Source organism: Syngnathus typhle, linkage group LG7 (assembly GCF_033458585.1).
Source record: "Syngnathus typhle isolate RoL2023-S1 ecotype Sweden linkage group LG7, RoL_Styp_1.0, whole genome shotgun sequence".
Lineage (NCBI taxonomy): Eukaryota > Metazoa > Chordata > Actinopteri > Syngnathiformes > Syngnathidae > Syngnathus > Syngnathus typhle.
The window spans coordinates 9,729,940-9,752,277 of NC_083744.1; the positions used below are offsets into that span (position 1 = coordinate 9,729,940).

Consider the following 22,338-nt stretch of genomic DNA (forward strand, 5'->3'; position numbering starts at 1 on the left):
GTCTCCTCACTTCATGCTATCGAGCAGGAGTGTCGGCACAAAAGGAAAGTGCATTAGGGAGATTGGCCGGCAACAATAAAAACTATTGGACGCGGGTGCGTCTAATGCGTGTGAATGCGCACTGGATTTCTCTCAATGCCGTGTGCGCCTGCTGCGCTGATGAGGTGCTGGGATTTATTTTGATGGAGGTGGTGCATGCACTCTGAGTGACGGTGGCAGCTGAGGACGAAGGACAGGAATCTCCACATGGGACGTCAAGCCACTGACTGGGGGGGGCAACGTGAAGAGAGCGCATAGCAGGGACGAACATGAAGGCTGCGACCGAGCGAAAAAGCGGACAGAAAGCTGCAAAGCTATACTAAAAAAACAACAAGACGGTTTTATTTGTTCCTGCCTTTGGGGGCGTAATGCGTGAGAGCCATGTTGTCCAGAAAAGGCCTCATTCCGGAGGACTACTTGCTGACACGCTTGGCCGAGGATGTCCAGCAGCCCAAGTTCAAATCGAAAACGAGGAAAGCCCGCTTCGTGGCCAAGAACGGCACCTGCAATGTGGCTCACACCAACATCCGCGAGCAGGGCCGCTTCCTACAAGACGTCTTCACCACTTTGGTGGACATGAAATGGCTCCACACGCTCATCATCTTCACCATGTCGTTCCTGTGCAGCTGGCTTCTTTTCGGGATGGTCTGGTGGCTCATCGCCTTCGCGCACGGCGACCTGGACCGGCAGGCGGACGACTTCGTGCCGTGCGTCACGGAGATTCGTTCCTTTTCGTCCGCCTTCCTCTTCTCCATCGAGGTGCAGGTGACCATCGGCTTCGGGGCGAGGATGGTGACGGAGGAGTGCTTGTCTGCCATCGTCGTGCTTATCATGCAGAACATCGTGGGGCTGGTTATCAACGCCATCTTGCTCGGCTGCATCTTCATGAAGACCGCGCAGGCGCGCCGTCGCGCCGAGACGCTTATTTTCAGCAAGCACGCCGTCATCTCCGTGCGTAACAACAAACTTTGCTTCATGGTGCGCATCGGTGACCTGAGGAAGAGCATGATCATCAGCGCCACAGTGCGGATGCAGGTAGTAAAGAGAAGCACCACCGAGGAGGGCGAGGTGGTGCCCCTGGATCAGATCGACATCCACATGGATAACCCGGTGGGCACCAACGGGGTCTTCCTGGTGTCTCCGCTCATTATCAGCCACGTGATCGACAAGGACAGCCCGCTGTACGCTATGTCTGCGGCGGACCTGCTGCACGACGACGTGGAGATCATCGTGGTCCTGGAAGGCGTAGTGGAGACCACCGGCATCACTACGCAGGCCAGGACCTCGTACGTGTCCGAGGAGATCCTATGGGGGCAGCGATTCGTGCCCACCGTGTCTGAGGAGGACGGCATGTACGCGGTAGACTACTCCAAGTTCGGCAATACGCAGAAGGTGCCCACGCCGTGCTGCAGCGCCAAGAAACTGGACGAGGTGGGAGGCATCGCGAGGTTTAAACTCACCGAGGGCGTCACCTTGCGGCCGTCGGTGAGAAGGCGGCGGGGAGCCACCATAGCCCGGCGCTCCGGGTTGGACAGTCGATGAAAACGTGCTTTTTTAGACCGAATACGTCGATGTGGACGACGAGAATGTACTCGTGTGCTATCGCTGCAATTCCAGACAATTTAACGTGATTTATAGAGCACAGATAGTATCTCTACTTTGGGAACCAGTCCTAATTTACTTGACGACAGAATTGCGGCTTTTATTAAACGTGTTGACATTTAAATGTGTTAAACAAGCCAGAACAGAACACCTTTTGTTTGAAGCCACCCACTTTTCGAGTGAGCAAAAGTATTGGAATGGCGTAACCCTTGCTTGCGAAAGCTGCATCAAGCCCCCTTCGCAATTGATTTAACCTGATTGCTGTTTCATTTGAATGTTTGTTTACATGCCTTTACTGCATGCAACCTCTTTCACTTGTTTGTTTCTGTGAGTTTCTCCCTTCACTGTCCTCTTTAGGAGGTGAAATGCATGCTCAAATGGTTAACAGTATTTTACTTGGCAGTCCCAAACCGCCTTTGTTGTGTTGGCAGTGTGTTTTGTGTCATTATCTTATTGCATGAAGCTTCTCTCAATTAGTTTGGATATCTTTTTCTACAAATTGCCAGACAAAATGGTTTTGTAGACCTTAGAATTCTTTTTTTTTCTTCTCATCAATGAAGACCAGCCAGTAGTGTCGGCTCGTGTGAACGATTCGTTCAAAAGAACGAGGTTTTTCAGTGAACGAGCGTGAACGAATCAAGTGATTCGTACTTTTTTCAGTTCATGAATTCAACTGGAATGCACATCATTAGTACAAAAGAGTGCAGATGACCGAGACTGCTAGGTCGAAATCATCGACTGGTTAGTGACATGGGCGCTTGCTCAGTAAGATCTTAGGTCGATCCCAGGTGTGAGCATATACCTAAGCGTGCTTTTAGAATTGGAACCTCGCTTTGTATAAATATGCAAAGAAATGCAAGTATTTATGTAGAAATACATAAGGTGCCCCGTCTACACTCTTTTCAAGTGTACCTAATAACAGGCCACTTTATTAGGGAAATATCATGCTCAAAGGTCACAGGTGTCAAACTCCAGTCCTCGGGGCCGCATTCCAACATGTTTTCCAAGATTCCCTCGTTAAGTGCACCTGCGTGAAAAGTTTTAGCTCCTGCGGAACGTGAAAGGAGCTAAAACTTTTCACGCAGGTGCGCTTAACGAGGGTCACTTGGAAAACATATTGGAACGCGGCCCCGAGGACTAGAGCTTGACACCTGTGACCTTCGCCCATGATATTTCCCTAATAAAGTGGCCTGTTATTAGGTACACTTGAAAAGTGCCACACCCGCCCTCACCCCCACTTTCTGATTGGCTGTTTGATCTGTGACGTCACTCGGACACTACATTAGGTACACCGCCATTTTTAGGTGTTCCTAATAACAGGCCACTTCATTAGGGAAAAATCATGGTCAAAGCTTAAATGAAAGTGAAAAGTGCCACACCCGCCCTCACCCCCACTTTCTGATTGGCTGTTTGATCTGTGACGTCACTCGGACACTACATTAGGTACACCGCCATTTTTAGGTGTTACTAATAACAGGCCACTTCATTAGGGAAAAATCATGGTCAAAGCTTAACTGAAAGTGAAAAGTGCCACACCTGCCCTCACCCCCACTTTCTGATTGGCTGTTTGATCTGTGACGTCACTCGGACACTACATTAGGTACACCGCCATTTTTAGGTGTTCCTAATAACAGGCCACTTCATTAGGGAAAAATCATGGTCAAAGCTTAAATGAAAGTGAAAAGTGCCACACCCGCCCTCACCCCCACTTTCTGATTGGCTGTTTGATCTGGACGTCACTCGGACACTACATTAGGTACACCGCCATTTTCAGGTGTTCCTAATAACAGGCCACTTCATTAGGGAAAAATCATGGTCAAAGCTTAACTGAAAGTGAAAAGTGCCACACCCGCCCTCACCCCCACTTTCCGATTGGCTGTTTGATCTGTGACGTCACTCGGACACTACATTAGGTACACCGCCATTTTTAGGTGTTCCTAATAACAGGCCACTTCATTAGGGAAAAATCATGGTCAAAGCTTAAATGAAAGTGAAAAGTGCCACACCCGCCCTCACCCCCACTTTCTGATTGGCTGTTTGATCTGTGACGTCACTCGGACACTACATTAGGTACACCGCCATTTTCAGGTGTTCCTAATAACAGGCCACTTCATTAGGGAAAAATCATGGTCAAAGCTTAAATGAAAGTGAAAAGTGCCACACCCGCCCTCACCCCCACTTTCCGATTGGCTGTTTGATCTGTGACGTCACTCGGACACTACATTAGGTACACCGGCTTTTTCAGGTTCCTTCGCAAAGATTCACCAGTGAGTGACAGACAGCGTTGCTGCTATGCCAGCCGACACACGTTTTGCCGACATTGATGTTTTAATTTTGTATTTGTTGGATTGTAGGTATGGAGTTATTATACCGAATGTGTTTGTGTTTGAATAAAAGGTTGAATAAAAAATCTGTTATGCCGACATTTGTTATTTTGGGAGACACCAACTCCTATAACAACGTAAAACACATTGTCACATAAAGCAGTTAACCAAATGTCTGATTTTTGTTTTTAATTGGCGAATATAAAAACAAGGAATAAAACACCACACAAGTTTTAACATAAATGTTTATTTAAAAAAAAAATAATTAAAAGTAAATTTCATTCGTTGAGCGATTCGTTTGAAAGAATCTTCTGAGTGAACTGATTCTAAAGATTCAGTTCACCTAAAAGAACTGGAATGCACATCACTACCAGCCAGCCATTCCAGACGCAAGTACACTTTGCAAGCCCAAGCCACAATACCACCATCATGCTTCACAGATGAGATGTGTTTTGGACCAGAAGCAGATCATTCTTCTTACTTTCCCCTTTCCATTAGGTAGAAGTTCATCTTGGCCTCCCCAGTCCATAAAACGTAGTTCCAAAACCTTTGTGGCTCATCTCTGTACTTTGCAAAAAAATAAAAAAATGGTGATGAGTGGTTTGCATCTTGCGGTCTGGCATGTAGTCTATATTTCTTCCTTCGAAGTCTTTATTCATGATGTAACTCTTGATGGTCGCAGCAGAATGAATTCTGAGGTCTACAAAATCATTTGTGTGTCAATTTACAGAAAAATGCATCCAAACTAATTGGGAGAATCCGCTGTAGAAGTCTCCCCATGCAACAAGACAAGAACCAAAATAAACATTAAAAGTGGACGGTCTTAGACTGGCCAAGTCAATCACCACACCTTAACCTAATGGCGCATGTATTTCCCCTCCTGGAGATAAATGTATTGCAATTATTTCAAAAAGTGCTAAAGAAAAAAACAAGGACAGATTTAGAATAATCTGAAAAAAAAATCTAGGAAAGTTAACATTCTTCTCTGATGAAATCAAAAATACTTATACTATGATTTTGTAATGCAGTTGAATGAGTGTCATCATTTAAGTCTAGTAAATATGTATTGCTCGTTTGTGGATGTCAACTGCGGTAAACCGCTGCGGACGTCAATATTTTGAGACGATCAAATCATGATGCAGACATTTTACAAACATCTCCAATAGACACATTACGGATTCTAAACACAACATGACACTGCAATACAGAGACAAGACACTGGATCAGAATGGCATTTTTCTTTTATTAGATTATAATCAGCAGAGGTTGAAATATTAAATTGCTTTTAACTTAGTTAATAATTAAAATACATAAAAACAAGAGCCAGAATAAAGAACCCTGCAAATAAAGAAAACAAAAATAAATTAAAAAAGAGACAAATATAAACTCAATCCTCCTCCACATAGAAGCTGTCTGACAGAAGTCCAAGCAGAAGTTGTTTTTCTATGTGTCAGGATAACTATTGTTATTTCCAAACTATCTTTCCTTTCATAATCTTTAAAAACAAACCTTAAAAAGGGATGTGGGAAACTAAACAAGAACAACAGAAGAAGAAAAGAAGTGTTTGCAGCTCGCCACCAGCACGCTCTGCACCCCTTCTCACCACGTTGGCATGTGTGGGACTGCAGACGTGACATCACGTCTTGGTCCTTCTGTGCTGCTGGGGCAGGTGTGTGTATGTTTGGCTAAAGATGGGAGGAAGCGGCGGCGGGCTGCACAGAAACCAGCAATCCACTGCAATTCAGACACCAGTCTGGTAAAGTATCACCATTTCGCTGATCAGATTAAACATCTAATCTACAATCTTAAAATGTTCATCTGTATCCACCTTTCTGCGCATGTTCATCGTTTCTGCCCTCTACAGGGAAGTAGGCTACACAACATGTTTGTAGGGGGGGCCACGTCATCAGTACGCGAGGGTCGCGTAGAAGAGTTTGACCAACTAAAGGGACAGAGATTGAAAAGAGAGAAAAGCCTCTCTGGCAGCAGTGACATACTCTCTCAGGTCCTGAGTAGGAGTTGCATTTAACTAAGCCCCACATGAACAACCCATATCGGGACTGCCTAAGATTAGCCAGCGTGGTGCTTCGTGTTGTCGGAGGCCAGCAGAGATGCCTCTTGTCCGCCCGACACATACACCGGGCAAGAGCAGGTCTGAGCAAAGTCAACCCCCCCTCGTGTACACAGTGTGCTAGCGAGAGGATAGACAGGAGGGCCAATCACCACACTTGCAAGACCCCCTACATAAACACACACACACACGTTCAACCCAACCAAACAACAACCAAATTCGAACAAAATAACTCAACAAAAGTAAAAGTGACGTGAACCCAAACATGAAACACAGCTGTGTTTTTTTTTGTCCTAGAGAAGATGAGAGGGATGGTGTTTTTTCTTTTAATCCCTGGGAGAAATGTTATCGCCAATTCCTGCTGGCGTTACAAACCCCTGGCTACCACCCAGCCCCCCAAAGCCCCCCCTCTCCCCTTCCCCTTGTCCTTTCGACTGGTTGGTTGGTGTTGCAGCGAAATACGCAAGTGTAGTAGAAGATCTGTCAAGTCCCGCTGGCACACCACGGCAGGCAGCCAGGCCGTCTTTCCTTCTCTCCTGTCCTATCCTCTGTCGCCCCCGGGCCGGCATTTCGCCTGCGCCTCCGCTCATCTCTCCGTCACGTGGTTATGTGAGGACGGGGAGGGAGACGAGGTCGGTGAGGAGGGGGCCGGCGCGTTCGAGGGCGGCGGAGGGGCGGGGGCGCACAGGATTTCGGACAGGTCGTCCATGATACAGGTCTCCTTGGGATCGACTAGGTTGAATTCCCTTACGAAAACGATGAAATGTGCATAGAGAGTGTTCAAATGGCCCTGGAGCTCCAGCGCCACCGTCTCTTTAAAGTGCGCCCAGTAGAGGTGAGCCAGCACGTGGAACAGGTACCGGCAGATCTTCTTCACCAACATGTCGAAGGAGTTGGGGAATTCTTTGCCTGGGGGCAGAGTGAGACAATTAGGAAGTGGAAGAAACTTGCTTGTGCTTTCTTGCTATGTTTGAGTGGCTGACCACTACCCGAGGCAGCAGGGGGCAGCAGTGCAACATTTGGAGATACACTGTGCCCAATTGCACACAAAGGGGGGTTGGTTGTACAAAGGATTAACATCAGGATTGTATTTGATATAAAAGTATTAAAGATTGGATTTGACAAATGTGGGTTTTATATTATTCAGAAAACAAACTGAATTTATTAGATGCTAACTAACGCATCATAGCAAGGGGTGCCAATAATTAGGGAGTGCAGTGTATGGGTCAACAAAAATAAATATAACAATTTACAGTGCAACGAAAAAAAGAGTAAAATTATTGTTTGAATCAGCTTTAAAAATAATTTTAAGGGACACATAAAAGCATGTCTTTTATGCTATGGACCTTTTTGGACCATTTAAATTGTGAAATTGGGTTATTTCCCAATAGGCCTCATCTTCCTTTCTTGAGAAGTGCACTTACCATATTTTGTAGGAAAGACTTCCTCATCTGTGACCAGTTTCTGACAAAGACTCATAACAAGGTCAACATATTGTGGCGCAGTGCACTTTGTCTTCTTCCCCTTTTCATCCTGCCAGTAGTATGTTCTGGACAAAAACCAACAACAACAAAACATTCATGTGTGTTGCAAATTAACATTTGACAGTGGAGGAGCAGCGTGTAAATGGGGTCATCATGAATCATGTGAATGTTGTCCTTCAAATGTTTGAGGAAGGAGCAGCTGTGACACGCAAATATCTCTTGCGACAGTCTTTCATACAAACTCGAGAAGAAACAACTAGTAGGTGATCTTTCATCTACTGCTCTCTATGATCTCATTTGGGGGAAAGCCCCAATATGTGTCACCCTGTGGATGACATCAACGTCTTTTCAATGGACACAATGGTTTCTCTCACCTGAGGGAAACTTAGTAACTGTGAGTATTACATACATTAGTTTCTGGTACTTTTTCCGTTCCTCCTCGAAATTTTACATAAGTCAGAACACACACTGACTGACGCTAACACAGTACTCAAGTCACCATTCTATTGACTACTTGTAGGCAATAAAAAAATAAAAAAAATTAAGCAAACTCCTGCAGTTGATTGTGTGCCGTTTTTGTGAGACCTGTTCCAAAACTGATGCATCCTCATCTTAAGGGGCTTAGAGATGAAGAATCCAAGTTATGCCACATTCAAGTTAATAAATCTTCACTGAAATATCTTAACTGTCGTTGACTTTTTTTTTTTTTTTTTTTACACTTCTTAACAATTACTTTGAAAATTATCCATGCACGTAGTTTTAGCCTGGAACAAATGGTTTTCATTGTTATATAGATCAGGGAAAAAGTGACTTTTTTTTTTTTTTTTTCAAACAACAAAGATCAAAACTCAAATATGAAGTTAAAGTTAATGTAGAGTTCAAAGAACAGTACAAGATATTGTCCCCTTTTTTTCCTCTGCTCCACATAAAAATCGGTTCAAATGACACCATAGCTTATAGAAACATTTTCTTCCCCAAATAGTATTTGGGCAGGGGCACTGACACCACAGCCGCCAAAGACAAGCAGGAAAGGGCGGGCAGGCGGGCGATGAGGCTTACATGACGAAGTGGATGGAATGGGACAAACAAACAAAGTGTCATCACTAACAAATTGTGTTTTGCTACTTTAATAAGCAGCCTTATGACAAGAAAGAAACAAAAAGTGATGAATGTGTCCTCTTTTTGTCTTTTGTTCCTTTTATTGTGCAAGTCTTTGGCAGTTTGCAATGCGTGGTTGCAGGTGTCACACTATTTACACAGATGTCACAGCTAGTCCAGACCAACTTTTCCACCCTGCTGCGAAAAGCAAAGCCCGACTGACGTTGCTGTACCTACACAAAACGTACTTGTTACTGTTCCTCCATCTTGCCTCCTCATCACAGTGCATTTGTCAGGGTGTGGGAGAGCAGAGGCTCAGCGGCGGCTTAAGGCGACAGCCGCCGCAAAATGACTGTTGACTGAGAGGTTAAGTCATGACCAACTCTTCTTTCACAGGGAAGCGGGTCATGTGTGTATTGTGCCTCAACGGTTGCTTGTGTCACGTGTGCATGTGAGCAAGTAGGTAATCTGGTTTTTCTTGTGCGCAGAATACACAGGATGCACAAAAGGCAGATCCTTAAGACAAGGCCACACACGTTAAGTCTGGAGTACACCACCCTGACAGGGTAAACTAGTTAGATAAATGCACTACTTATGATCAGCCACCTGCACATTGTTATATTGGACAAACAGTCTGCCGGTGTACAACGACTATTGAAAGGCGCCAACTGTCATACAGGTCTTCTCAACTGTTTTAACGGCACACACATTCTTCCTTGGTGGGAAATGTATGCACGTAAAAGTTTGTTTATTCAAAAAGGTCCTTCTATAACAGTGGTTTTATATTGGCGGAAGATGACAAGATGTTGGTCACCTTCACTTTGTTAACTGACTTAAGTTAACATTCCAAGATGGACATTTGTGCAGCCTCCAGCTTGCTTGTGATGCTCAAATTGGCTTTAAGGGGAAGTCAAGTGAAATCTTTCCTTTATAATAAAATGTTCTATGTGCCCCCTCTAGTATAAATATCGTCTACTGATTAATATAGTGCTTTTTGCAATATGAAATGAGTAGAATAATACGACCGTACTGCAATTTGCTGTCTACAGAAAATAACCACATAGTACCACATGGTTCAGTTGCAGATGTCACATGACTAATGGCAAAAATCAGGTGAGGCATATTTGGACTAGTGGGGGCACATTATGATACACATTTCTGACTTGCATTTTAAAACTTTCTTTTTTATTTTTATGGAGTGACCTTTAAAGGTGTCACTATTCAGGCTAAAAGTGGCCCGCCCCTATTACTCACGTGTTGCATGCTGTCATGGCTTGACAGCTGTCCCCGGTGCAGAACTCTGAGATGGTGCTGTACTGCAAGTTGATAAGATTGAAGAATGTAGTTGCTGCAGGAACAAAAAAAAAAAAAAAAAAAAGGTCACATAATGCCAATGTGAGTTGTCATTTGCTGCAAACAATTATGGTCTCTTAATAATGCTTATTGACGTCATAGGCTGCTTGTGGACTGTCAAACATGAGTCACAGTCACAAGTGGCACATTTAACTAGTAATTAAACAAACCCTCAAATGCTCTTGTCAAGTTTGATTGAAGTCGTAAATAAATGCAAGGCAAGGGATTTCAAAGAAAGGACAGAAAGATGTCAATTAATGTTCCCCAAACTCTGAAAAGCGGCTTGGTCAGGTGGAAGCCTGCATTCTTGTTGCCAGATAAAAAAATGTGTTTGCGTTTAAACACAACATTGATGATGACTCACAGTACAAAAGTAATGCACTCTGTTTGCTTATTATAGCGGCAACATTTAGGTTAACCACTGGTGAGCCATTAAAGCATTTCATGCTAAGAAGTACCTGCAGGGCTTCCGCAGTTGAAGCGTTACTTTCATAAGCCCCCTCGTCTCACTCTAGCGTGGGAAAACTCGTCCAGAGTGTTCATGAGACTGCCGTGCAACGTGACTCACTCTTATCTCGCCACGGAGTGTCGGTTGCCATTGCCGACAGATGGCTATTGAAATTGTGGAAATATTGTTTAAGCTCAACACAAATACTGAGAATTCTCAATGATTTATTACCGAGTTTGTCAAAACATGAACAACTTGTGGTGAGGCTTAAAAACCAAATGAAATGCCAGCGTGTACAAGTCCAAGCACAACTTTTCTGACTTGCTCTAGATAGAATGTTAACATGTGAAACGTGTTTTAACACGTCTCGTTTCTTTCCTTCCTTCCTTTCCATCTTGCGCAGCCCTTTTTGAATACCAGAGAAATCAGGCAACAGTGTACTTTCACAATTCCAGAACGTCTGCTCATATGGACTCACGTAAATGTAGCCAAGAAGAAAAAAGGGTAAACAGGATTGATAGCAAAGGATGGAGTTGTGGTGTGATGTGTTTCTGGGAACGGGTTCATTTTGTGCCATGTCTGGATCCTGTTAAAGGTTTGGCTCTGTGGTTGCTACACCTCCAGCGGCTTCTCTTGGCTGACATTTTCACTTTCCACCTTTTTGCATTTCCAGAAAATCTCCTGCCTTGTTTTTCACCTGGCACTGCTCAGTCCCCTTATAGTGACAAAGGTGTTTTGGCACTTTGATATTACCGTGGACCGAGTCCAGCCGCGAAGAGCTGATTGCTGCAAGTAACAAATTATTATGTGCTCGTGGCTGCTGACACTACAATGCAGTAAATATAAAAATAATGTTGGTGTTTTGCTATGAAAATGGAAACCATTTGATGTTTTTGTCACTTTTGAGTCACAAATTGTGAGGACGTAGGTGAGTTTTCCCACAAATAACCAATAGGTGAATTTGCAAACAAACTGCCATTGCGGTGATCGAATCCATTTCAACAGGAAGTTAAAAAAATTATTCCCGGCATAATACACCGTCTATTATGGGAAAGACCATTTGGAAGAATAAAAACAGGATTTTACCTTAAATTGAACAACATTTACTTATTTCCAAACAAAATATATCCAATTTCTTACAGAAGAACGGCGCGCTATAAATAAAATGTTGTTCCGTTTTAACTTTTCTTAGCAAGTTATAGTGTCCCATCAGCGGTGAGCTATTTTTAGAACAGACCCTTGGGCTACTCGTGTTGTCCTTGTAGCTAGGAGAAGCCACTGGCATAATTTCTTTAATGTATATTTTTTAGCATAATGCACATTCATCAGAGATAAAAGGGGATCCGTGTTTGCAGCCCATCTCCAGAACTGTATCTCTCCTGAGGCTAAGGGGGGGGGCCTTGACTGATACATCGGGCTGCTGAGAAAGCAATTCATAAATATATTTTGGAACCTTATACAAAATGCTGGAGAGGCTTAACTAGGGCTATACGGTGTCACGCCATCTTTGCCCTCCTCCTCCTCAGTGCATAACTGCTCTCTACTCTGAGGAAGCAGAAAAAGTTAATTGCAGGCAATTAACTTCAAAGAACCAACTGGTTTCCACAAATCTGCAAACAGTCATATTGTGCCCTGCTACTACATCCCCTCCGAAAAGACAAGGGCAGATCGTTACCGCTGACAGCCAGTCTTGCAATCGTTGTACAAATGTTAGCCAGTATTAGAAGTTGGTGAAACCTTGAACTTTTTGAAACCACGGTAAAATGAATACAAAGGGTGTGAAGTGAAGGCTGTCGAGTTCTTCCACAAGAGGCTCACCCTAGCATTCTTTATTGGACTTGGCTTGAACTGTTATTACTAAGGCTGAAAACACGTACAGTACGTGTCCCAAATGTCTAACGAGCCTTGTTCAACACAAAGTAATTATTATTTAGGAAGTATATCTCAACACTTGTCCATGAAGTGCATAGGTGTCAAAGTCAAGGCCCAGGGGCCAGATATGGCCCGCCACATCATTTTATGTGGCCCCTGAAGACAAATCGTGCATCAACTTCATCTGTCAATACTAAAGTTACAAATTGTCTTCACTTTTAAAAATTACAGAAATTGCTAGCACTTTTTGTTACCATTGATCTTTTAAAAATATTTGAACAGTTTTTACAAGTCTCCGGTTTCAGACTTAGTTATTCATCAGTTTGTTGATGGTCATAATGGCCCTCCGAATGAAACTTTGACTACGATGCGGCCCGCGACACCCCTGATTGTAGTGCATTGTGTAAATGATATTACTTTCAAACATCAACCAGCATCACTTACTGTTGCTGGCGAGCCATTCGTGGAGGTCTATTTCTCGGGGCAGAACCACCAGCTCCTTTAGGTCAAAATCCACCACTCGGATCTTCGTGAACTCTGGCTCTAGGTATTGCTTCTTCTCTTCTGCTGGAGGCTTCTTTCCATTTGGTTTTGTCTTTGACTTCCTGTCAAACAGAAGAAGAAGAAAAGTCAAAATAATTCACTTTCATGCAGTTAGGCAAATTAAACCAAATCTTATTTACATAGCATTTTTCAGGCATCACATTGGCATCACAGAGATAAAATTGTATTTGACAGAATGTGGCATAAGTTAATTGCTTTTTGAACTTCTTACGGCAGTTGACAGCCATATCATCCAAATGTTCAAAGTGAGGAATGACACTTTTCAACGGTGGATTGATCGGATTCACACCCAACATAGACTAAACAAAGAGCCTTGTGTGTATGTACATGACCCTTCACTCTAACCTCTAACCTAATGTCACCTCTGGAGCCGCAGACGGCCATCCGCGGTGCCTTGTACTTCCATTGCTAGTTTTAGCACAGGAATGTCACATCACACTTCCTGCAATTCGTGGGCTACAACAGACCCCGGTCCGACTCTCACCCTGTAGCAGTGTAGACGCTGCAATCTAAGGTGAAAGGTTAAATGACTTAATGCACGAGTGAGTGTGACAAACAAACAGAAGCTAATGGGCTGGTGGGCAACCTCTACAAAAAGTAGAGGATGTAATTAGTGCACAGAATTTTTCATCCTGATAAAAGTAATATATCTGAACGGTGACTCATTTGGAGCAAAGATTATTTTTATATAGAATATTTTTTTATTCTGCTCACTCCACTCAGCAGGAATGAGGAAAAGGAAAAAAAAAATGGCACGAGACCTTTAACCAGTTTTTGTTTCCGCGACCATGTCACATGCTGAATTCACCTGAGTCTCTATAGTTGGCAGATCCTGCTATAGAGTTCTTGATGACACTGGATCATGGATTTTCTTTTTTTCTTCCTCACAGCGCCTTCTATTTTCACTACTTATGGGCTGCACTGAAGTACCACAGTGTTTACAGAAACAAGGAGAGAGGTCATTAGAACCAAAATAGAAATAATTCTTCTTCAATGTATTCTTTGAGTCAACGGCAATAAATCTGATCATTTTCTGTGACAACAAGGTATCAACATTGCTAGTTGGGCAATAATTGATCTTTAGGGATTAATGTCGACTTCAGACAGCAACTAATTAGGGATTGACATTTTCTATTTGTACTTTGTCCTTTGCTCTTAGTTTAATAATTAAAAAAAAAATTAATAAAGGTTTTCCGCTCTCCTCACCTGTCAAAACAGCGCGTTGTCAAGCAAAGTCTAAGGCCCATTCCTGCCCCCTCTTTTCTTCTTTGCCTGCCCTTTGCCTTCATCTCATGGCAACTACCTGACAATCCCACTCTTTCACTTCTGATCAGACTCATTTTGGTTTAAATAATAGCAATGCCTCTCTCGAGTGCATACCCTTTTTCTATTCCTGCTTCCTTTTTTTATTCCTAAATATACAAAGTAAGCGAAAGCTACACAGCGGTACTAACACATTTATAGACCCTTGCGTCATTGGTCTTCATGTTGCATCTTGTGGCTTAAGCAGAGCAAAGCGCTTCATCTCCAGATAAAGTCAGCCTCACATTACAAAGTTTTTGGAAATAGGTTCCTCACAAATCTTCGTTTGCCCTCCCCCTCTCCACTCCTTTCCTTTAGAAAACATTATGTTCACCAAGCTATTTCCTGCCGCTTGTTTCATCATTTTCCACACAAACACCTCCTCTGCGTTTAGTGAGGATTTGTGTGGTGAGGGGAGGTGAATTTCTGGAGCTGTTAGTTTATTTTAGGATAAATAAAACCCCCTCAATAGCAGAATTCCTCCTCCCCTCATACGTGCATGTCTGCCCTCACTACACACACAGCTTTGCCTGTTCTTGGTAAGGCAAGTCTTTGCCATAAAAGGCAGCAGATGCCCGTTTCGTCTCACCAGATCTGGGCAGCCCACAAGACCAAAACCAGAACTCTGCATATGGAGAATGGACTGTCTGCCGCCAGAAGGGACCCATCAACTCTCACAAGTCAAGAAAACCTGGTGTGGAAACATACTAGGGTCATGTAAAGATCCTATGTGCAATTTTTTGCTCAGAAAAGGTGGTGAAGGAAGCAGACATGCTGGTGTTTATCGGCAATAAGGACATCGGGTTTGTATCGTTGGGTGACATGTAGGTCGTTGCAGACAGAGCTGTGGAATGTCTGACCTGACAGCTGTTCAACTCCATCTGTTAGCCACTATCTTGCCCCCTTTCACTTTCGCTAGCAGCAGCATGACCCCCTGCCCACCAGTCATCTTTAGTCACAAGTGCCCAGCTTACAGGATGTTCAAATTCAAATATTGGGTTTGACCGACTGAATATAATGTAATAGATATTCTGTTTCAATCGTGGGCGATTGCACGTTATGAAGAAACACAATTTATGGTGCAAAACTGTTTGTTCTTTGTCGACATGTATCAGATGTTGCGATTGAGATTCGTCTTCTTTTTAAAGGCAATAACTTTCATCAACTAATCAAGCAACCAGTAGTAAGAATATTATTTCTTAAAACGTCTTTGAAATGAGAAGTTTAAAGATGTGCATTTTCTGGATTCACATTATTTAATCTGTTTCAGTCAAAAACAGGCTCAGAGGAGGCTGTGAAAGAGAACAGAGCAAGCTGGAATAAATAGTTGGATTTGAACGTACCGACTGTGTCGAGCAAATCGACGCCTGTGGTTTCAAGTCGTGAAACAAGCACATCATTATTGCTTCAATATTTCCTGCCCCCCCCCCCCCCTTTTCACAAGCCACCCAGCTGGTCACAACAGCTGTGTTCTGCACATGACAAGCTGCATCACAACAGACCTCAAGACATGTCCACGCCAACAGATCATATCATAAACATAGGTCATGTGTTTTGAGAGTGTCCTTACTGTGATCAAATCACATCATTCTTGAATCATATAGGCCATGTATCGAGATATGAATCAAACTGTCTTTTATTGGAGATATGCACACCTTTAGAGATACAGCCTGTATACCAAAAGTCACCAACCAACCCTGACTCAGCGCTATAGTGTTGTAATGATGCAGGCAAAATATTTGCAGGTACTTGCTTCTTCATGGGGGTGGGCTTCAAAAAGTTTAATCACGTTTCATCACCCTTAACAGGACCTTCTCATGAGCGGAGAGCAGCATCTGTCAGGAGGATCCATTTCCTCTAAACCAGACTCCTGGAAGTATTTCAGGACCCAAATTGAGCATACAAAACTGCTCTCTTCCCTGAAACAACCACAGACCGTTGAGACCAGCTTGGTCTCTGCAAAGAAAAACCACAGCAGCCATTACGGGGCTAAAAACAGCCCAAGCGAGCACGTTCAAGCTCTGTTGGTCTGTCAAAGCTTTTGCCAAACTTTACGTGAAGACTCAAAAGCATCTATTTCAAGATGACCTCATCAGTTTTAGTTCTGTTGGAATGAGATAAGCAGCACGGGCAAACATAGAAAGCACAGCAGCTGCCTCTACTTAATCAGGAGCATCATTGGGGGGTGTCAGCCACTACTGTAAATCACTACATGAGAATTGCAGCCAGGGAACAAGCCTAAATGTGCACACACTGTTCCAATTCAACAATTTCTACTGTCCCAACACCACTCCGCCAAATGCTGCTTCCACTCGTCATCCTGTGCTAAATCCCATTCAGTGGCTCAAGTGGCGCCAAAGCATCCAAGGGCCCCCTTGCTATTACGATAATAGAACCTCATCAACATCACAACACTAGTGTGTGACAAGAAAGTGTGCGTGTGTGTGTGTTAATCCATCACTGTTGTTAAGCGCCTGGCACAAGGAAGGTGTTTGTGGGAAGCTTTGCTCAGACACACAAATTGATTACGTCAGACTGGAGAAACTAAATCAAAGTCACACAAGGGTGTTGACATAAATTAGTTTAGTACGCAGTAAAACATAACGAACATGCTTCAGGGTTTCCCATTTTGCCAAAAAAAAAGCAATCCACAAAGGAGGGAAAAACAAGAGCTGCAAAAAAACAAAAACAAACAAAAAAACAGATTCACATACAATCCTAAAACTATGCAACCTTGTAAACTGAGTGATTGAGTTTGGTTTGGAGATGTAATATAGTAAAAAGCCAAATAACCTCTAATTAGTTGTAATTCAATTATGGCGTGAGCTCCTGGATCCTTACCAACTTTGTAAAACTATTACTAGACTATATGACTGCAGAAAAGCCATCCAGTGACACATTAAGATCTGTTCGTTCCCATTGCTAAAAAGACTTGGAAGCTACCACTGTATTGCACTTTACATCTTCATAGTCAGCAGATTGAAAAGTACGGTCTGCTGCTGCTGGTAGGTGTGTAAAATTGACCAAACAATTAGCAAAACAGCCTCTGTCATGGAGGAGCCCAAATATACAATTTGACATGGTTCACATAAAACACAACCAGGCTAAATAGAAAAGTGTAAAGTGGGTTAGCAGGTGGACTTTGCTTTACAGTAGGTGCGTGTCCCTTGAATGACATTAGAATACAGATCTGGGTCATATGTTCTTTCTGTTTCATTTCGATCTGATTTCTGCCTATGAAATTATTCATTTATCAATTGTTCCACAGGTCAGGTGGAGACATTTATAACACGCTGATCGAAACCGGGACAGGTCGCACCGAAAACAACTTTTCTGTCAGTGAAGTCATTTGCATGAGCAACTCCTGAAGCTGCGCTCTTGCAAGTTAAACGGTGACTCTTTAACTCGCATATTCGTTCAATATTGCAACAATTGCGCTTCCATATCAATTGGTTTCTGCAGTTTATGCAGAGTCAAAGACTACCGAACCAATGTGAGTGAGCAGCTGGCTGATGCGCCGCGGAGTAACGCACTAATACACTTGTAGTTACACAAGTTGCAAATTCGACTATGCAAGAAAATCCCCATGTGGTTAGTGAAGTACAGTGAATGCAGCAGATGAGCAGTATGAAGTAAAGGAGAAGTTACAACCATCATTTTTACCTCAGAACTTTTCCGACCGCTTGAAGCACCATTTTGCAACTTAGCCCGTTTTTAGAGTTTCTCTGGGAGTGCATGTCCGTTTTATCCCCAGATAAAGAGCAACATTCACCGACCATGGCTCATTTCGGGAAGCTGCTGTGTGGACGGGTCCGTAGTTCAGTGAAACTCACGGAGCGCAACTCCATAAACTCCAAAACGTTTGGGGCAAAGCCAGCCTCCTCCCATGACCTTGGTTCAATCAGAGAAGAGCAACGCGCTCGGTAGGCGTGCGCTAGTGACTTCTGAGCCTGCCCACGTGGACGTTGCTCAGGCTTCTTGCTCGATTAGTGTTGTTACAATACATCACTAGTGTCAAAACTAAGGACCGGGGGCCAAATACGGCCCGCCGCATCATTTTCTGTGGCCCGCAAATTCGTGTCATTACTAGATTGCAAATTGTCTTCACTTTTAATAATATCTTTTTTGTTGTTGTTGTTTAAATATTTGACCAGTTTTATTCATATGATTTGAAAACGAGTTGTCAGTTTGTTTTGTACCTTTTACTGTATATATTATGAGGTGCTCATACATTGATTTGGGTTGACAGTCATAATGGTCCTCCGAAAGAAGCTACAATGCGGCTCGTGAAAAAAATGAGTTTTACACCCCTGCAATACATCAACAAGTAGTAACGCTGTAAAAGAGGATCATAATCAAACAAATAAACAAGTAAATGAATAAATATATAAATAGTAGCGTTGCTGGAATAATTTCACAAATGTTAACAAAAACTACAAGCCAAATGCAACGAGTTATGATTGCACATGGTGACTCCTAATTCCAGTGCCAGTGACATTGAAGGACTAATGTCCCACTAAGCTCCTAAAATAACACAGTAAAGCAACCTTGTCGTGAGCAAGGATATAAATAACATGTCTGAAAAAGCAATGCTCATGATAAGTGGTTTCAAATGTGTCACTATTAGTGGTGTGTGAACTAGAGTGAACTAACTATACATGTGAGACTTTAGTGAAATTTCTCCTGTTTGTGAAGTTCACCTGGAGTCCCACAGTGACAGGATGATTAGAAGTCAGGCGTGTTCGAGCATGTCAACACTGAAAAACCAGAAAGGTACTCAAACAAAGCCTGAATGAGAGCAAATGGTGAATTACTTTGAATATTTTTTGTTTTCTGTGCATGTTTGAGAATGTATACAAAATTATTTAAGTATTTAATTTACAGACTTTTTTTTTAATTGAGGTAACCTAACTATTTCTTCATAAGTTGCATCCACCACAAACCCATTGATAAGTTCTAAAGAAGGGATGGGAATTAGATAGTTATTTAATCAAACTCCTTAATGTCTCATTAATTATCATTGGAACTTTGATATAATGGACTTGGAACCAACGGACTGTGGATTTAATTGACAGAAAATAATGTGCAGTCCACTCAAAATGCCTCTTTGGACAGTAGTTGTCAAAGTATGTTAGTTTCAGAATTGTCTTATGTTGTTTACTGGCGCTGTGGCGCAATCAACAGACAGAGGCTAGGTATGTATATTTCCAGGTTGTGTCACTGTTTTTCTGGATACACAGTGGAAGCAGGCTAACAGATGTGCCTACGTGACATGATCTTGACTTCTTTCACCATGTCAATTAATTAAATCTGTGATTGGATGAATGAGGATGCGGAGGCGGAACTTCTAACACGCAACAGCACGCGTGACGGCTATTCTGACATTACAGCTATATCAATCATCTGTTCAAATAGGAAAATAATACATTTAATGTAGATAGTATTACTGCCTGATTGCTGTCTTGACATCCCGTTCTCCTCGACCATTACTTCGTCTTATTGTTTTTGTCAACTTCTCGGACAAAATTTATGGTGAAATTTTGGCGTAAATCAGGGAAAAGCGGACCCAGACAAAGACGCGCTAATCCTTGGGATCTTACAAGCTAGTATGTGCACTCCCAAGTATGTGGGTGGTACAGGAAGTTCAGGAGATAAAAGAGATCGTGAGGGTGGATGCACTATTTGCAAACATGTCAGTTGAGCATAATTACTGTCGGCATGTCTGAGGCGGTGCATGTTTGTATATACAGTAAAAGCCCCATGTGGGCCAATGACACTATTTGAAACAAAATCAAAGGGACAATGGGAGTGACAGGTGCTTCGTTGCACCGTCATCCTGCATGACTGGCTCTCTTCCTGCTTACCAGATTGGGTAAGGGTAGGGTGGCATTGCTGGGTGGAGCTGCACAACCCATGAAGTGTTAGCCCCGAACAGTGGACTGACTCATTATTTTATTTTGTTCATAAATAATTCAATAATAATTTGTTTGACAGGGACTGTGTACATAAATGACCATTTCTGTAAGTGGACCTAAATTAGCCAGAGGGCTATTTTTCATCTGTAGTCCCCGAGGCAAAGTGTGTGAAGTGTCTTGGGCAGAGGTGGCTTCGAACAACCCGCTCTATTGCCTGAGCAGTATTATTCAGAAAATTCTTATTTTATTATATATAATATTATTCTGAAATGTCGGAACAAACTGCTCCAACACGCCTGCAACCTTCATGAGGATAAGCGGTTCAGAATATAAATGAATGAATTATTTGATCCGTGTTTACCAGCGTTTGTTGAGCCAAGGTATTTTTCTCTTGAAATCTGGAATTGTTTTTGCTTGAACAAATAGATGATATATTTACAGGGAGCCATGACTCATTCTGTTGCATGTCCCATCTCAGGTTTTGTTGGCTGGAGGCTAAAAGTGGAAGTGCCGACATGAATGGTGCTATAGAACTACACATTTGGACCCCTCTGCAAAGTCTTACGCAACATCTGACGTGGATGGAAACTTACACCCACATTCCATTGTCAGGCAAACACTTTTTTTTTTTTTTTTTTTGGCCCAAGTCACACAATTACCTTCCTTTCCTCAGTCCAGACGAGACATGGCATCACACATTCGCCACCCATTCTACCCAGACCAGATGTTACTGTATATTGTATGATGTATACCTGCTTCCTCTCATGCATCCTGAAATAGAACAAGCATGTGTGCTGAAAGGAATGACTGGACAAGGCAGACATTGACAAAACAGTCTAATCAGCAGGGAAAATTGAGACAGGATAAAAAATTGCAGTCAAAATATTGAGAGAATAATGACATCATAAAGAAAAATGAAACATTGGGTACTGGAAATTTAGCAGAAAACCAGTGCACGGTTTAAAACGACAACAAGAACAAAATCAGTTTATGCAAAAGACGAGATCCGACCCTTTGCAACAGATGATGGCATTGAGCTTCAAATACTGCATGCAAAACACCAAAAATGATTGCTCTGCCTGATGGACTACAGTACAAGGCAAACAGGCTGCAGTGGAAAACAATGTGAGCAATTCAAATCGTTGACGTCAAAACACCACAGTTAAGACGTGCGTTTTGAAATGAATACACCGCCTTGGAATGTTAACTCTGGCAAAACTTTGGTCGATCCAGTGAGACAGGATAGAACGATTGACACATGACAATTAAATAGCTAAGGACATGAAATGGTTTTGTTTTCGTTCTTTTTTAAATAAACATCACCACTATACAGTAAATGCACTCCAACTTCTGTTAAGAGAGATGACTGGGTGGCTCAACAGGTTAGGTATGAAAGTGGTCAAACCACCTCATGGAAACAACCACACTGGACTCAGGCCATTTTTGCAACAAATACACCTTGGGACATAATGACATCTAAGCAGCTACCATGTCCAGCCAATCACAAATATCAGGAGCATTTACGAAGACCATTAAGAGGATATTTAAACTACATGTGTGAAACTTTCCATACATTCAAATACAGTATATGTAACACGTTTCAAACTGCACTGGAAAGTATGGCGCAGATATTGTGAAATGTTGCTCAATAACAAACACAAACAATTTAAAATGTGACTTCTTATTTCAGCCAAAGCATGCATGCTTCCCCCATGGCTCCCTTGGGTCTGCATTTTGGGTGTGTGTAGTGTGTTTAGGCAAGGTCTTAGCCAGAGAAAACACTGCACACTGAAGGTCTTTAGAGCCCCTGGATTTTCTATGGGCCTCTCAAAAGGTCAGCAAGGGCATGAAATATGTTATATATATGTACGTATATTTGCAGCGGTTTTTGGTTCCGTGCTAATCCAAGCGAAACCAGGTAATTTGCAAGAAGGGCTCTGTAATGTTCATATGCATGAAGATCAATGCTCAAAGTATTTTCCTGTTAACTACTTCTGGAGTAAAATGTGTGTGCTACTGCATTGTACTGTATTTCAAATTGAATATGGAGTATTCTTTAGAGAGTTTAGGTATCATTCTGAGGGTACGATTAAGGGGAGCAGTAGAGTCATAACGTCTGAGAGTAAAAAAAGCACTGAGAAACGATCATACCAACACGTTCACACCTCTGCTCCAGGCACTAAGTAGTACACAAAACAGCAGTGAACATTAATCAGGCATTAGGTGAGGGGAAAAAAACATGACACTCCAATTTTCCTTTCAGCAA

At 42.6% G+C, this 22,338-nt stretch overlaps 2 protein-coding genes across 5 annotated transcripts in view; one reads left to right on the plus strand and one right to left on the minus strand.

The window, feature by feature from the left end:
- The first annotated feature begins 8 nt into the window (after positions 1 to 8).
- Positions 9 to 2,620, plus strand: kcnj11 (potassium inwardly rectifying channel subfamily J member 11). The gene has a single exon (XM_061283324.1). It carries the CDS (start codon positions 421 to 423, stop codon positions 1,579 to 1,581), a length of 1,161 nt encoding a protein of 386 aa, XP_061139308.1. The 5' UTR covers positions 9 to 420; the 3' UTR covers positions 1,582 to 2,620.
- Positions 2,621 to 5,188: 2,568 nt separating this feature from the next.
- The window catches only part of mob2a (MOB kinase activator 2a), a 41,054-nt gene continuing 23,904 nt past the window's right edge, over positions 5,189 to 22,338 (minus strand). For 3 of the 4 annotated variants that reach the window (XM_061283329.1, XM_061283328.1, XM_061283327.1), the window contains exons 2-5: positions 12,736 to 12,896; positions 9,873 to 9,966; positions 7,461 to 7,585; positions 5,189 to 6,945 (exon numbers count right to left, since the gene is read on the minus strand). In XM_061283329.1, coding sequence (XP_061139313.1) covers positions 6,623 to 6,945; positions 7,461 to 7,585; positions 9,873 to 9,966; positions 12,736 to 12,896 — 703 coding nt within the window. In that variant the 3' untranslated portion in view covers positions 5,189 to 6,622. Of the gene's footprint in view, positions 6,946 to 7,460; positions 7,586 to 9,872; positions 9,967 to 12,735; positions 12,897 to 17,820; positions 18,047 to 22,338 lie in introns of those variants that run through there. The other variant, XM_061283326.1, reaches the window with a different exon arrangement.

Excerpts from the sequence above, each read along its gene's own strand:
- kcnj11 (XM_061283324.1), top strand. The coding sequence starts at position 421 with ATGTTGTCCAGAAAAGGCCTCATTCCGGAGGACTACTTGCTGACACGC.